Raw genomic sequence first — 17,415 nt, forward strand, 5'->3', positions numbered from 1 at the left:
GACAGAAGAACCTGTGCTGACTCTGAGAAGACAACAGAGAATTCTAATTAGGGCATCTTTAGAGAGCTCTAAGCAGTGATTGAACTGTCTGTTCTGCTTGTTTGAACAGAGAGCACCTTTAAACACAGAGGGTGTTTTTGAATATCCCCCAGGATGCTCATAAACCTACATGGGATGCAAGGATAAAGTAAAATGTCTGCAGAACACAGAGAAGACATTATTTTGGGGAAGACCTGCTGAATCCTATGACTAAATAATCTCCTATACAATTCAAGGCTTGTGTGCACGTAAGTTATTCCACTGAAGCTGGGAAAATGAAATCAAAACCAAGCAAGAAAAGTATAAAGTATGAAGTAAATCAATAAGTTACAGCATGGGACAAGAGAGTAACTGACCTTATTGAGAGTGTTAAGGGCATCCTGAGCAGCAAGCAGGGCTGGCTCGGCTTTAGCTAAGTCTTCTTCACAGTCTCTCTGTTTGCCGCTGACTACCACAGCAATGGCAGCCACTTTTTCTTCTTCTTCATCAGCCACCGCCTTCTCTTTGGACACTTTCTCAGTTTCTATCCCAACCTCCTGGGGCCAGCACACAGAATTTATTGCTAGGTTAACATGTAAAGTGGCTTAATAAACACAACTACTCTTTAATTAAGCAAAACTGGTATTTTAAACTGTAAAAAGACAAATCAAAATTCCAAGGTATAAGACTGAGAACAAAGAATGCTCTGAGAAACAAAATGCAGGCGTTTTTTCTTCCGACTAATTTGACACTGAGGTTTAAGCCTAACTTTCTCTGAATATCTAATATTTTACTGAGCAGTTCCAGCCAAGACTAGAAATCCATCCGTAGATAGGGACGCTGCTTCTGATATGACAGCCTAGTGCTTAATTAAGATTTATTTAACATCATACTTCATTTCTTTAAGCACTGCCAGAGAAATATGCCCCAAAACACAGGTACGTGTTTTGTTTTGTTTTTCTTGAGGTGCTGGTGTTATATATGTTCTTGCCTGTATAAGTTTGTCAGCATCCTCATTCTTCTGCTTGAGTTCCACTTCTTGAGCAGCCAGCTTGGCCTTGAGGTCATCCACCTATCGGAAGATGAGACACCGGAGAGCGGGAGGTCAGGAGGATTTGCCTGGATGAAGATCTGGATAAATGAGATCTTCAGCCAGTCAAATCCTTGTTCAATGGAGCAGTACAACAAATTTCTGACAGTAGTATATGCTAAGAGTTACAAAGAGATGAGTGCCTACCAGCAAATCTGTAGGCAAGAAACGAGATTTTTTTAAGTGAACAGACCAGCATTTATATGGAGTTTCTCTATTCTTACTGACCACTGATCTCTGTATTGCTCTCTTCCACAGCGTGTCTTTGTCCTGTCTTCCTCCCCTCAACCCAAAGAGGTTTGTTCCTGTTAAAAGGGAGTTTTTCCTTCCTGCTGTCACCAAAGCACTGTGATTGTCTGGTTGTTGGGGTTTTCTCTGTTTTCTTTGTATTATTGTAGGATGTTGACCTTACAATATAAAGAGCCTTGAGGCAACTTTTGTTTTCATTTCGCTCTCAATAAATTAAATTGAACTGAATAGTTTAAATCTGTGAGGAAAGCTTTTAGTATAGGCCTGTACAGGATTCGCACCCAATACTACAACCTGGCTGTGATTACAAATAGACAGAGTCACTGCAGTGAATACTGAAACACCTCTGACCTGCAGAGATATAAAATGTATCAACCACCATCAGCTTAATATTGCAAAGGTCCCCCCTCAGATCATCCAGTTATTGATCCATCCAGTTCACCAGCTTCAGCTTTTTTTAACGTTAAAATAGACATCCTAACATCACAAACATGATACTAGCATCAGTCTATTTCTCCAAAAAAAGAGTCACTGCTCAGATGTTGAACTGTACATTTAATTAAAACATGAAACAGTCTCCAGTTTACATAAGTTGAAAGGAAAAAAGTAACACAAAGATTAAGATGAAGGGAACAATGACTTGAGCGCAGAGGCGGGCTACTGACAATAATCTATTTCTGTTTTGTTAAATGGTCTTGCAATCAGTGTGCATATCATTAAGACTAATGAATCTGCCACTATCACCTAACTGAATCTCTCAAGTAGTTTTGAAGGACTGATCATTTTGTTTTGTCGTTTGCATCATTGTTGGATCTTCATTATTAATACGACTGCTGATTGAGCTCAAAAGCATCTCAACTGAAAGGTAAACATCTCAGTTCTTCAAGGCAATAAATATGATTCTGTGTCTTATGAGAGTCAAAAAAATACGCTTCATAAAGGACACTAAACATTTGCAGATACTATTTTGTGCCCTATAGGATTGTGCCATGGGTCATGCATGTGACCTTTTAGCATTACTGTAAAAAAACTGTAACCTGTCCAAGCAGATAAAGGGAGAAATAAGAGATGAACGGCATGCATAGTTTGAAAATATAAAAGCTTTAGGACTGGAGCTGCTATCAGCGCGCGCGCGCGCACACACACACACACACACACACACACACACACACACACACACACACACACACACACACACACATAAATGAATAGACCAAAGACGATCATAAAGAGAAATTAAAGCTGTTACAAACTCCTCATAACTCCCTGACAACTAGGGCTCTACATTAACGTCCGACTCCATCAAAACATTGCACTGGGGGGACTGCCTGTATAAAACAGCCCACTCTCACTCCCTGCAGCTGGAAATGTAAATTGGAACAACCATTTCTTAAGGCGAGAGAAAATTCAATACAAAACCAAAAGACTATACCCATTCATTCAAATGCGATGGCTTATGCACTCAAAACACACGTTTAAATTCAACAGAGTTTGGGATTCCAGTGTTTGCTTACATTGCCGTGTGGACTAAGTATAGCTTCATTCATGCAACAAAAAGACATCTGGCCGTTTGTGTGTTAAGGGAACGGGGTGTCTAATGTTTCCAGTTATTATCCATATAAGAGAAAACCCTCCCGTTTCTTTTCCCCAGTGCAAATAGCTGTCAGGAGTTAGCCTCTTTTGGTAGGAGCTAAGTTTAGAGCGATTACATGAAACACCTCCACACTGATTTGAACAGGAGAATTACTGCAAAGACGTACTTATTGCTACAGCAGTGATTAGTCATACTACACCTTTTATTTTTCATTCTGCTGTTATTACTAAATTGACCACTATTTCTCTAACTATACACCTACTTATCTATCTGTACTACTGCTTGTACTACTAATGGTCTTGCAGGAACTATATGATGCTACTCTATATGGTCACTGTATCAGAATATTGATTAAATTCTTCAACACGAGAGACTGTATGCTGGCTTCCAGACCAATACAGATGGTCTGTATATAGACTAGTAAATATTAAAAAAGGGTGAACTTGAATGCTATCATGCAATTAGAACGTAACAGATTAGGATAAATTACCTATTGTCATACATTTTTGATAAAATACTGGCCGTCGTGTATACCACAAGTCATTTAGTTGTTCACAAGGAATGCTCTGGCCCCTTATTAGTAAGCGAGACAAAATAAATTAATGTCTTTAATCTACTTTAGCAAAACCTACTATTACAGCTGCTAATGTATCAGAACTACTACTTCCTACTGCAACTCGTACACATTCTAGTAATACTTCTACAACTGCTTCTACTAGAACTCAAAGTACATCTACTACTTGTATTAGTACTACTTATCCTAGAAGTAGTACTACAGTTAGCATGCAATAGTACTTCAGCTGGTAGTACCACAGCACATGCACAAATATGTCACAATGCAAACTAACCAAAGGTAGAAATCCACCTCTGTAAAACTGAAGAGGGAAAAAAAAACATGAAACTAATGTGTTCTCTGGGGAGCAGATGACTCATACACACATACATACCCACATACTGTACACACACACACACACACACACACACACACACACAGACAAAGATCCCTTGCTTGAACCCTTCCGGTCGTTGTTTATCATGACCGCCGCAGCCCCTGGTGAGCCACAGTTTCCCTTGCACAGAATGTTAAATAACAGTACTTATAATAGGGCAGCCATCATTGTGAATGCACTAACAAATACAGGGTGCACTAATGGTGGCTTGCTGCTGTAAAGGGTATGCTCTCTAATTAGAAGGCTCCTCAATTATCATACCCCCCCCCCCCGTATATTTCATGTATGTGTCTGTGTGGCTGCGTGTGTGCATACATGTGTGTGTGCTAGTCTGTTCCTACAGTAAATGGGAGACGGGAAACAAAACTTCGCTCTGCAGCTTTCAACACTAACGTCACTTGTTTATGGGGTGTTTATGTATGTGTGATCTTGTGCGGGTGGAAATGTGTGGGCCTGTTTATGCAAAGCACTGGAGATGCATGGTATGTAACAGTGACACTGTGTGTGCAGGGCTGTGTGTGTATGTGAGGCTTTGCTTTTACTCAACAGGTTTAGTATACCCACTATCATTAGGGCTGCCTCACACGCAGACTTTCTGTTACATTATTCATATTCCATATTGCTCTTCTGAAAAGGTTTAGAGATGGGAAACATTTAAACAAATTGATCCAGGTGTATGTATTAAAGAGGGAAACATTAAATGATTCAGATAAACATTTTGTAATACAAATGAAAAAACAAAAATTAGCCAGGTATTTGTCTGCTCTACCTACGGTTTAGTAAGATTAACAGGCTGTCTATGGCACACAGAACAAATGGCCACAGTAGCAGTCTAAATCCACTGCTGTTACTAATACAACTTAACTATTACTACCATTAATACTGCCTTTACTCTTGCCACTTGTGCTACTTCCACCACTATGTTAATTATATATATCACTTCTACTACTGCTAACCCTAGCTCTTTATAATTGATGTCACACTATTGAGCATTTGTAAGGTATTAGCAAGTGCTTAACTAATCATACACCTTAGTATGTCATTCATAAATACAGATATGTTTATCCATCTGTTACTGTTACACCATGTACAGCTATCACTTCAACTACATCCCTGCTAGTAAAAATCATATATCTGTATTTATTATAATGTCATACCCATAATGAGAAAGCACTACTTCTTCAATTGTCATTGCTAATATTATAAATGCTAGCTCTACTACCTCTATGCTACTGTGACATCCAAGTAAATGAAGTCTAATTAAAAGGCCTTAAAGTCAGCATTGACCCTGTCACTATATTAGAGCCACTCCATATACTTGGCATCTGGCTTAAGAAAGCTAAATGTGAAACTTAAGGATACAGCACACTAATTAGTTGGCAACTTGTCCATCATGAGGAATTAGCCATTAAATTATCCTGCTTTATTCTCTTGTCTGACTCTGATTCAATAACTAGAACTTCATGTTGCATTCAGTAAACATTTTTATGATGAGTTCATAGGCTTAATCACTCGAATCAAGTCTTACTGAGGTCACAGAGGAAAAGATTCAAGAGTCATTTTCCCATATATTACAAAATTAAAAGTCCTTACGCAGCCACATGAGCCTTTATTTCATTATGTATTTATTTAACAAGGGCAACGAATGTTAGTGAATATCAACATACCAAAAATATTAGGTCTGCAGGGATAAGTGATGGATGGAGGAAATTTTATTTTAGTCACATAAATCCTAAACAGGGAGGAGTAAAGAAGTCAGACTAGATCACTAGCCAGTTGGAAAATATAAGAAAATAAGATGTATTTAATTTTATGGGCTTCTGGACAATTTATTAAATGGTGGAAATAAGTGCAATGATGCAGTTGCAGCGTTTGCAATGCCCCACAATCCACAATGATGTAACTAGTTCACTTAAGTAATAACCAACATTCTACCAAGGTCAGCGCAAATTAGAGAGTCAAAAATCTGCAGACCCACTGAGGGAGCGGGAAGGAGAGAGTGGAATCGCTACTAACCAAAATAATCTAGTGTAAGGCAACTCTCTCTGAGAGTGCACAGTGCATAGGGTTCTGAGGATTGAGAGTCAGGTGGAGTGCTGGATTTAGTCAAAGGAAAGCTGCTCTATTACAAACTGTTCCACCCTGTGAACCTGAACAACAGCTGACCTGTATGATATGTAGAACAACGCCAAAGAGGATTATGAGTGATCACTGTTACTATGTTACTGTGCCACATTCACATTTTTTTGTAGCACACAGCAACATTCAGGCATAAATCTAACACACTTACACATATTTATTAATAGATGAATTTTCCTAGACATTTCACTTTTAATCATTACAGATTCAACCTCAGAGACGTTGCCTGCCGTGTGCGCACTGCTGAGAAAAAGACAGCTCAAAGTTTTGGCCCTACTCTCACAGATTTGCGCATACACAAAGTGCCAATTACACCCATTCTGATAACATTTCCCCCTCTTAAAAAAGACAACCCTAGTAGCAACCATCACAGCCACCTTAGGCATAAGACATGCTTTTTTTGGAATTGGATTTTGCAACTTGCAGTAAACTGTGTGCTGCAAACTCTGTAAAACACATTTGCATGGCTCATGTGAATATCCTCCTGGAAGGGAAACTCTTACAACTACATATACCATAAGGCTAGCTGCAAAGATAATCCTGTCCACAACTTTCACTCACAAAATTGACATCTTAGGTAAATCCAGTAGTTTTTTTTAACAGCAAAAGGTTTTGTACTGTCATAGTAAACCTTTCCCTAAATGCTCCTCCTTCTTTAGACTTGTAATGCAGAGGTATTTTTCACAGGCTCTTATCGTTTAATTGACCTGAATAAAACAACAAGCTAAGAACAACTTGTGGTGGATTAGATGTATTTTGTAGTCCATCTTCTGCCTATTGTAGTTTCAACCCAGCAGACATCCAGAGTCACGCTGTTAAGGAGACTACTGCTAGGTTGCTCAGATTTTCAGTGCACCACTCTTCTCTTCTCCTAAGTACTTATCTATTTTCCTACCCACCTGTCTTTGACCCTGATGCCGTCTTTGATGAAGGAGATACTTTTGAAACATGTTCTGGGAGCTTCTTTCTGCCTGGCTTTCAAAGGTCAAATGGCATATTGGCCATTTTAGGTCAGAAATAATGCTTCACTTACAGCACAAACACTGTCATAGCTTTAACTATGACCTATGGAAGAAAAGAAATTGCTATAATAACAACAAAAACCAAGAAAATTAGAATAAAGCATTAAAAAAATGCTTAAGAGGCAGAGAAATGTTGAAGGCAAAAACAGAAACAAGCTCATATTTTCATACAGAAAAAACATAGTACAAGGCATAAAAGAGTATTTTAAATAGTTAACATGGAGTCTAGTGGTAACTATGAGCTATATTTGACAAAATAAAATATTCACAATATTAGTTAGTCAGGACATTGATTCTTTTTTAGAGACTGAATACTAAATTGTAACAAGAGGAGATGCAAGACAAAACAAAAGAAGCCTCTTTGACTTTAACCTGGACCTTGAAGCAGCTAAATGGCCTTACCCACCAAAGCCCTTTTTAACAGCATAGAGCTGACTGATGAAATCTGGTGCCTTGTTATGTAAAGTCTCATATGTAATTAAAGATACTTTGACATGGATTCTCAAAAAAAAATCACAAGTGCAGAGAAGTTATGATGATACTGATGTGGGAGCATCTGGTCGTTGTCAGTATCCAGGATGCACGAGTCTGCACAAACTAATGATGAGCTACAGCTCGGGCATGAAAGCAGTGCAATAAGGTATTGTTGACACACACACACAGACACACACCTATATAAGTGCGTGTGTCTGTGTGTGAGTAAGAGAGGGAGAGAGAGAAAGAGAATTTGGACTTTATTTTCCACATCTGCTGCAGTTGTGCCTTTAGCCTCTGGTACTTCTTTGTGCTCCTTCTTTATGATGCTACTGTTGGCTGGGGTTGTCACATTTATCCCACATTTACAGACTTCTGTTCCTTGTCAACCACCAACCAGATATAGGTTGGTGGTTGGTAGCTGGGGCACCTTGTCTGTCTTTGTAGCATCTCTGCACAGACAGCAACTTAGGCCCTGTCAGCTGTGGTACACTTTTGCATTATGGATCAGAGCCAGCGTATAGGAAGTGGCTGGAAGTCACTCCACTCCTAAATCTATATCAGTATCCACTCTTTGCATTGAGTTGGCTTAAGGGGTTTGAGGCCTATGCATAACAACAGTGGGGACAGTGCATCATTTTGGTATATGCCACACTTATGTGACTTACGTGATTGCTTTGGAGTCGTGCATTAATGCATTGGCTTTATACTGTGTTTATACACTCCAATATCCATGTGTGGGGCATTGGGTTGTAGGCTTTCTTGTACTCAATCCAGCCTAGTGTTGGAGTCCTGGTGTACCATTCATAAAATACATGAAGCCACTATTGATTAATGACTTGTTAATCACAAGTCGTGAGCAAGTAAGTAAGGATATATTTGTTTAAATTCCTTTCTGGCTCAAATTTGGACCATACTTTACAAAGTCCAAATGTCCTGCTGTATTTAGTGAAGACTTTAAACTACCACTAGAGCCCATAAAGAAATCAGGAAAAGTGTCTATCGATAGCTAATTTTTCCCTTAATTTTAGACTTAATTTTCAATGTACAGCTTTCTTGTAAATTTTATTAAACATTTTATATCTTTAACATTCTCAGCTTATCACAGTTTTATTGTTTAGAACTTTTCAATTTTATTTTAACTTTATTTTTTTCTTTTTATTTACTATACAGTCACACTGTATCTTATTTTAATTGATGCTGCTTGGCCTGTTTTGATATGTGCATTGTGTGTTTATCTAAAAAAAAGTTTATATATATATATATATATATATATATAGTCATAAAATGAACAACAGTTGTGCTTATTCTTTATTTTTGGAAAGTATTTTGTAATGCTGGTTTTCCCGACCAAAGTTTTCCAGTTTAATATTTCACTGTGCCTGCACCTTGACCTTGCATAATCCACTAACTCCCCAGCGCTACCATCCTATCTAAATACAATCATATCTGGTTTTAAAAAAAGATGGCAAGAGCCAAAACTACCAGTCGAGACTTGAAAATGAAAGTGTGACCTTTATATACAGTTTATGACCTTGGTATCACCATCTGTTTCAAAATTTAAAATTATTCTTTGCAGCATGATACACATAGTTCTAGTAAGAGTAACACGTCTAAATGATAAAAAGGTTGTTTTTTTTCTTTGCCTTTGTATAAATAAATATGTACTTGAAATCAGAGAGAAATGATAAAGAACACTTTGGATTGTTGTTCTAACTATTAGATATTCTATTTCCGTTAATATATGAAACAATCTATACACAATGCTTACATTAAAGAGGTATTTTACAAGCTGATATCCAAGTTTAATAACACCATTTACTAAATGAGGATTGTGGTAAGATTATTTTGTGAACTCGTGCTTCCAGTTTCTACATCACACTTTTGTAAGTTACCTTTTAAACCATATCAGCTTACATGTCACAGACCCCGTAATTCAGCACATGAACCTAAAACCCCCCTGAGTGTCAAACTGTGAACATGTCTCACTTCGCACAGTGAAGTTCAAACAGCTAGGTGAACACTGAGCAAAACACAGTGTGGATGAATACCTGAGCAGAGGTGCTGTTGAGCTTCTGGAGACCGTTCTCCAGCCGCTCCATCTTGTTGGTGAGGTCTTTGCTCTTCTGGCCCAGCAGACTGCGATACAGCTTGATCTGCTCCAGGAAAGACTTGGGCGTGGTGTAGTTGTAGCGCCGCTCATTGGCTAGGTACTCCTTCGACATTTGATTGACACTCATGTGGACATAAGCCATGAATTTACTGATCGACTCCTTCACTTGGGGCTGCGGGAATGAAAAGTCCTACAACTGTTTAGTTCCCATTAAAAGCAGATAACTGGGCAGATGTAGATATAGAGTAATATTTCTTGAGGCTCGGGCTTGGAATTTAATTTTCAGGGGCCTCTGGTACTCTTAAATGAATATCACATTCAGTCTGTCATGGTGGTTGACATTTGAAATTATATCATCAGAGTGTGAAAATCATTTAGGTGAGTAGCTTCACCTCACTGTATTAGATTATGAACTGTTCTCACATTGATATTCTCAACCTCCTCCAGGAACCTGAAGCTGACCGACTCCAGAGCCTCCTGTGGCCACTCGTGGAACCAGTTGATTGCTGTGCAGTTGACTACTGCTGGGAACTTCCTGCTGCGAACCCTCAGTTTACTGCCAACTGGAGAAAAACACAAAGCCACCTGCAATACATGCACACACACATCCAAAGAGACAGACGGGCACACTGAGGTCAAATAGAATCGAGTGTCAAGTCAAACACAGTCGATCAAATTAATTTCGCTTCCTTCTGATTGGAGCCACAGTGAGCACTTCTGCTCAGACTTATCCTTCATGGTCAAGAGAGGGAGCAGAACACTGTGAATTAATTATCTGCAGTTCCATCATTAAACACACAAAGCCTCCAGCAAAGATGTGAATCAAACAATATGCTGAGCTGTGGGCTACGTCAGACTGAGATTCACTGTTGGAAATGAACAGCTGGCTTGTTGAGAAGCTCAGCCAGATGTTCGATGCATTAGACAGAAGAAACAAACATGCAGGAGGCATTCCCAAAGACACTTCTGATTATAATTAACTCTGGAGAAAGAAAACACCACACATCTACCTCACAATCACTGTGATATTCTATTTACTAGTAGAATATTGACTGATATTCTATCGACTGAGGATTTACTTACTGTAAAAGATGTCGTAATGCCACATCACTAAGTTAATTTATCTTACAATGACAAACAGTTGCATCTACCATTCTGAGCAGGATTCACATAACAGTGAACATTGTGGCCCCTTTCTTTCTCCTCTTATTTACAGCAGCTCTTTATTCTCCACCCATCAGTTTTTCTGTTATTTTATCAGGTCACATTTATTTGATCTGAATTACTAAGAGTGTTGGGGAGTAACGGAATAATGTACCGCTGTTACGTATTTAAAATACAAAATATGAGTAACTGTATTCCATTACAGTTACCGTTTTAAAAGGTGGTATTCAGAATACAGTTACTTTGTTGAAATGAATGGATTACACGGCGGTATTTTCCTGTTTCATAAGGCTATGAACTCTATATTTTTGGTGTCCACACCGGTGGAAACCCAAACAAAACACGCATTAAGAGGCGCTCATGTCTGTGTCTCAATCACGCGGCCCATGTCACCTACTTGCGGCCCACATAATGACGTGAAGAAATATTTAAAAAAATTATTCACAAAAATGATTTAATATGATGGCAATAGGCAGAGTGTTACAGGCTTCGCCCTAAAGAATGTAGCCTCATGGGCAGTGTAGTCCATGCTGCAGGGAGAACGGACTGCTGTACCCGTTATGTGTCTGTGAGCCAGGGAGGGAGAAAAAGAGTAGAAAAGTAAGAGATGTCACCGACCAGAAACGGGAGATGGAAGCATGTAAATATATTTTATATATATATGTATATATATATATATATATATATATATATATATATATATATATATATATATATATATAAAAAAACACCCAGCACGCCCCTGCGGGCGGTTTATCCTTCAAGCTCGGGTCCTCTACCAGAGGCCTGGGAGCTTGAGGGTCCTGCGCAGTATCTTAGCTGTTCCCAGGACTGCGCTCTTCTGGACAGAGATCTCCGATGTTGTTCCCGGGATCTGCTGGAGCCACTCGCCTAGCTTGGGAGTCACCGCACCTAGTGCTCCGATTACCACGGGGACCACCGTTACCTTCACCCTCCACATCCTCTCGAGCTCTTCTCTGAGCCCTTGGTATTTCTCCAGCTTCTCGTGTTCCTTCTTCCTGATATTGCTGTCATTCGGAACCGCTACATCGATCACTACGGCCGTCTTCTTCTGTTTGTCTACCACCACTATGTCCGGTTGGTTAGCCACCACCATTTTGTCCGTCTGTATCTGGAAGTCCCACAGGATCTTAGCTCGGTCATTCTTCACCACCCTTGGGGGCATCTCCCATTTTGACCTCGGGACTTCCAGGTTATACTCGGCACAGATGTTCCTGTACACTATGCCGGCCACTTGGTTATGGCGTTCCATGTATGCCTTGCCTGCTAGCATCTTGCACCCTGCTGTTATGTGCTGGATTGTCTCTGGGGCATCTTTACACAGCCTGCACCTGGGGTCTTGCCTGGTGTGATAGACCCCAGCCTCTATGGATCTTGTACTCAGAGCTTGTTCTTGTGCTGCCATGATTAGTGCCTCTGTGCTGTCTTTCAGTCCAGCTTTGTCCAGCCACTGGTAGGAGTTCTGGATATCAGCCACCTCCTCTATCTGCCGGTGGTACATACCGTGCAGGGGCCTGTCCTTCCATGATGGTTCCTCGTTTCCCTCCTCTTTCTTGGGTTTCTGCTGCCTGAGGTATTCACTGAGCACTCGGTCAGTTGGGGCCATCTTCCCAATGTATTCTTGGATGTTCGTTGTCTCATCCTGGACTGTGGTGCTGACACTCACCAGTCCCCGGCCCCCTTCCTTCCGCTTAGCGTACAGCCTCAGGGTGCTGGACTTGGGGTGAAACCCTCCATGCATGGTAAGGAGCTTGCTTGTCTTTATGTCAGTGGCTTCTATCTCCTCCTTTGGCCAGCCTATTACCCCAGCAGGGTACCTGATCACGGGCAGGGTGTACGTGTTGATGGCCCGGATCTTGTTCTTACCATTCAGCTGACTCCTCAGGACTTGCCTGACCCTCTGCAGGTACTTGGTGGTTGCAGCCTTTCTAGCGGCCTCTTCATGGTTCCCATTTGCCTGCGGGATCCCCAGGTACTTGTAACTGTCCTCTATGTCTGCAATGTTGCCTTCTGGTAGTTCAATCCCCTCAGTTCTGACTACCTTCCCTCTCTTTGATACCATCCGACTACACTTCTCCAGTCCGAACGACATTCCAATGTCATTGCTGTATAGCCTGGTAGTGTGGATCAGTGAATCGATGTCTCGTTCACTCTTGGCATACAGCTTGATGTCATCCATGTACAGGAGGTGGCTGACAACTGCTCCGTTCCGTAGTCGGTATCCGTAGCCAGTCTTGTTAATGATCTCACTGAGGGGGTTCAGGCCTATGCAGAACAGCAGTGGGGACAGAGCATCTCCTTGGTAGATCCCGCACTTGATGGTGACTTGTGCTATGGGCTTGGAGTTGGCCTCTAGTGTTGTACGCCACATCCCCATTGAGTTCCTGATGAAGGCTCTTAGGGTCCCATTGATCTTGTACAATTCTAGGCATTCCAGTATCCAGCTGTGGGGCATTGAGTCATAGGCCTTCTTGTAATCAATCCAGGCAGTGCACAGGTTGGTCAGTCTGGTCTTGCAGTCTCGGCTGATTGTTCTGTCTACCAGTAGCTGGTGTTTTGCGCCTCTGGTATTCTTGCCAATTCCTTTCTGTGTCCCGCTCATGTATTGACCCATGTGCCTGTTCATCTTAGCCGATATGATGCCTGACAGGAGCTTCCATGTAGTACTGAGGCAGGTTATTGGTCGGTAGTTGGAGGGGACCGGTCCCTTCTTGGGGTCCTTGGGGATCAGGACCGTCCGGCCTTCAGTTAGCCATTCCGGGTGTCTCTCGTTAACTAGCAGCTGGTTCATTTGTGCTGCCAGACGCTCGTGGAGTGCAGTCAGCTTCTTCAGCTAGTAGGCGTGAACCATGTCGGGCCCTGGTGCTGTCCAACTCTTCATACTGGAGACCCTTTCTTGGATATCTGCCACTGTGATGGTTACTGGACCCTGTTCAGGGAGGTCGCTGTGGTCTGCCCTCAGATCCTCTAGCCACTGAGCATTGCCGTTATGGGTTGCATCCTTCTCCCATATGCTCTTCCAGTATTGCTCCGTCTCCAGCCTTGGTGGTGCTGTTCTCTTATTGTTCCCTTGCCACTGAGAGTACACCTTTGCTGGTTCTGTGGAGAACAGCTGGTTTATTCTCCTGCCTTCTATCTCTCTGGTGTACCTCCTCAAGCGGCTGGCCAAGGCTGTGAGTCTTTGCTTGGCAGTTTCCAAGGCCTCAGGTATGGACAGCTTGCTGTATTTCTTAGGCACCTTATTTGTCGCACCTTTCTGCAACTCCGTTAGTTGGCTAACCTCCCTCCGTGCTACTTTGATCTTGCCCTCTAGCCTCCTTCTCCATGGTTTCCACCTTTAGCTTGAACATTTTTCTTGCATATTTTGCAAAGTACCGTCCTTTTGTTGGAGGTTATTCAAATATCTCCCTTTTGAGATGCTTAATGTTCATCAGGGGATTAAGCAATATGGCATAAAAATGTAATGTAATTTGGCATGCCTCAGACTTTTCTTTGTGTTTCTATTTCTTGAGGATGATTTCTTGACAGACATCCTTCTACTCAGAGCATTTCTGATGAGGCTTTGGGAACCCCTGAGATATGGCTGAGGTAAGTGTTCTGCTTATAGGTCTTTGCAAATCATCTTGTTGGTGGAAAAATACAATTTTATTCCAGTCAAACTGTGTTATTTTAACCATTTGTTGCAGATTTGATTAAAGAAATGGGAACACCTCATTTGTTTGTTTGATACTGCTAGTGACAAAGTGCCTAAAGACATAATTTAAAATTGGTTCTTTGCTAAGGTGTCTGTTATGTGTAGATGCAACACTGATTCATCATTGAAGTCTGGTGCCTTTTTTATGCTTAAATGAATAACGGTCAGTGTTACGTGGCTTATCAAATGATACAACCCCCCCAAACAAACACTGTAAATGGTCAGGTACAAGAACAATGGTTAACATTAATAGAGGTAATGTGGTATGACATGGTCCAGTATGGGACCAAAACAGTCACAGTCACTTGGCACACAGTGGTATTAACCACTCAGCCGTATTACTGTCGATCCCAAAAACAAGGTTATGAGCCTATAAACGAGCATAATATTTGCTCTTTAAAACAGTAAGGGTAAAAAATAGTGTCGTATTCTGCACTGATACATCTGATTCTGATAAATCCTCTCTAGAGTCTGTGAGGTAGGAGAGGATATGCTCTGATTTTCAGTTCATAAATAAAATACACACTATTCAAAATACTTTCCTGCCACAAAGTATTTGTCACAACATTTATCATGCATGTAGTGTTGTGTGTTTGCAATAAAATAACTCTAAACTCTGGTATGTTGCATAGTTTCTGAACAGCAGACTGCTTAAAAATGCTCTCAGTTAGATTTTTGACCCAGAAATTCTTTCACTATTTTCTGTCTCAAACAGTAAAATACTATAATGACTTGGCCAAGAATAACTGGCAGACTGATCAAAATATTTGAATAAAGTCACACCTGCTACAAACAGGACAGCCACTATATACACTCAACAAAAATATAAACGCAACACCTTTGTTACTGCTCCCATTCCCCATGGGATGGACGTAGAGACCTAAAATTCAGTCCAGATACACAATATAACCATCCCTCCCAAACAGTGGTCACAAATCAGTCCAAATGTGTGGTAGTGGGCACATCTGCCATATTGAGATAATCCATCCCACCTCACAGGTGTGCCACATCAGGATGCTGATCTGACATCATGAGTAGTGCACAGGTGTACCTCAGACTGCCCACAACAAAAGGCCACCCTGGAATGTGCAGTTTTTTGCGCTATTGGGGGTCTGGGGACCCAGAACCGGTCAGTATCTGGTGTGACCACCATTTGCCTCATGCAGTGCAACACATCGTCGCATGGAGTCTATCAGATTGTCAATTGTGGCCTGTGGAATGTTGGTCCACTCCACTTCAATGGCTGTGCGAGGTTGTTGGATATTCGTGGGAACTGGTACACGCTGTCGTATACGCCGGTCAAGCACATCCCGAACATGCTCAATGGGTGACATGTCCGGTGAGTATGCTGGCCATGCAAGAACTGGGACATTCTCAGCTGCCATCTGCCCTGAACAATGTGAACCATGATTCATCCGTGAAGCTCACACCTCTCCAACGTGCCAGACGCCATCGAATGTGAGCATTTGCCCACACAAGTCTGTTACGGCGACGAGCTGGAGTCAGGTCAAGACCCCGATGAGGACGACGGGCATGCAGTTGAGCGTCCCTGAGACGGTTTCTGACAGTTTGTGCAGAAATTGTTTGGTTGTGCAAACCAATTGTTCCAGCAGCTGTCTGGGTGGCTGGTCTCAGACGATCTTGGAGGTGAACCTGCTGGATGTGGAGGTCCTGGGCTGGTGTGGTTACACGAGGTCTGCGGTTGTGAGGCCGGTTGGATGTGCTGCCATATTCTCTGAAACGCCTGTGGAGACGGCTTATGGTTGAGAAATGAACATTCAATGCACGGGCGACAGATCTGGTTGACATTCCTGCTGTCAGCATGCCAATTGCACGCTCCCTCATCGCTTGTGGCATCTGTGGCATTTTGCTGTGAGACAAAACTGCACATTCCAGGGTGGCCTTTTGTTGTGGGCAGTCTGAGGTACACCTGTGCACTACTCATGATGTCAGATCAGCATCCTGATGTGGCACACCTGTGAGGTGGGATGGATTATCTCAATATGGCAGATGTGCCCACTACCACACATTTGGACTGATTTGTGACCACTGTTTGGGAGGGATGGTTATATTGTGTATCTGGAATGAATTTTAGGTCTCTACGTCCATCCCATGGGGAATGGGAGCAGTAACAAAGGTGTTGCGTTTATATTTTTGTTGAGTGTATTTCAGCAAACATGGGCTTCAAGACAATCCAGAGCACGTCCTAGGCCTGCATCACTGGATACTGTGATATCATGCCGTTACTTCCTTCTCCACATATTGTAAGCCTGGAACCACTGATCTAAAAGCATTTTAATCTGTGGCAGTGATAAAGTAATAATGCTGTTAGGTCTTCACTCAGCTCAGAGACACAGCCTCAGCAAATGTCACACAAACTCTATGAACAAGATTAGGTAATTCTTCGGGAAAACATCCTTTCTATTCAGACAATTTTGAGACACATAACTGCATAGTTAGAAATGCACTCTTGATATGTCTGTGCCCTTGGGATTGCCTTCTTTATTTATCCACTTGCCAACCCAGGGAGGCTTGAGCTGTTAGCGAGACAGAAGTGGAGGATGATGTGGGTGGTGTCGGTGGCGCATGCTTGTAATAATGACAGAATAAGCAATGCTTTGGAATCTGTCCCTCTCTAGGGGGAACAAAGCAGCTACGCGATGGTGAAATTAACTTCAGCTAAACGCCGGCTTTTCTGCCCGTGTCTGTGATTTATAACGACATCCAACACCTCCCATTGTACTCAAGTTCATCTGAAAGTATAGAAAATTGTTTGGGAAGAGGCTTCATCCTAAAACTGGATGTTTATCCAAGTATGAGGGGTTTCTTATTTAGGAATAGTAAATTAGAGTGTGAGGCGGCAAGTTATTGCTCTATTAAGAGCGGA

General features: G+C 41.6%; 1 protein-coding gene across 1 annotated transcript in view; it reads right to left on the reverse strand.

Annotated features, from left to right (window-relative positions):
- The window catches only part of dnah9 (dynein, axonemal, heavy chain 9), a 179,838-nt gene that overhangs the window by 64,909 nt on the left and 97,514 nt on the right, over positions 1 to 17,415 (reverse strand). Inside the window, exons 53-56 of the mRNA XM_085415652.1 lie at positions 10,073 to 10,234; positions 9,588 to 9,821; positions 1,010 to 1,090; positions 396 to 575 (exon numbers count right to left, since the gene is read on the reverse strand). Of these exons, the coding sequence (XP_085271778.1) occupies positions 396 to 575; positions 1,010 to 1,090; positions 9,588 to 9,821; positions 10,073 to 10,234 (657 nt within the window). The remainder of the gene's footprint in view (positions 1 to 395; positions 576 to 1,009; positions 1,091 to 9,587; positions 9,822 to 10,072; positions 10,235 to 17,415) is intronic.

This window comes from Rhamphochromis longiceps, linkage group LG8 (genome assembly GCF_057381845.1).
Source record: "Rhamphochromis longiceps isolate RC_006_pf linkage group LG8, R_longiceps_female_GT1.1, whole genome shotgun sequence".
Taxonomy (NCBI): domain Eukaryota; kingdom Metazoa; phylum Chordata; class Actinopteri; order Cichliformes; family Cichlidae; genus Rhamphochromis; species Rhamphochromis longiceps.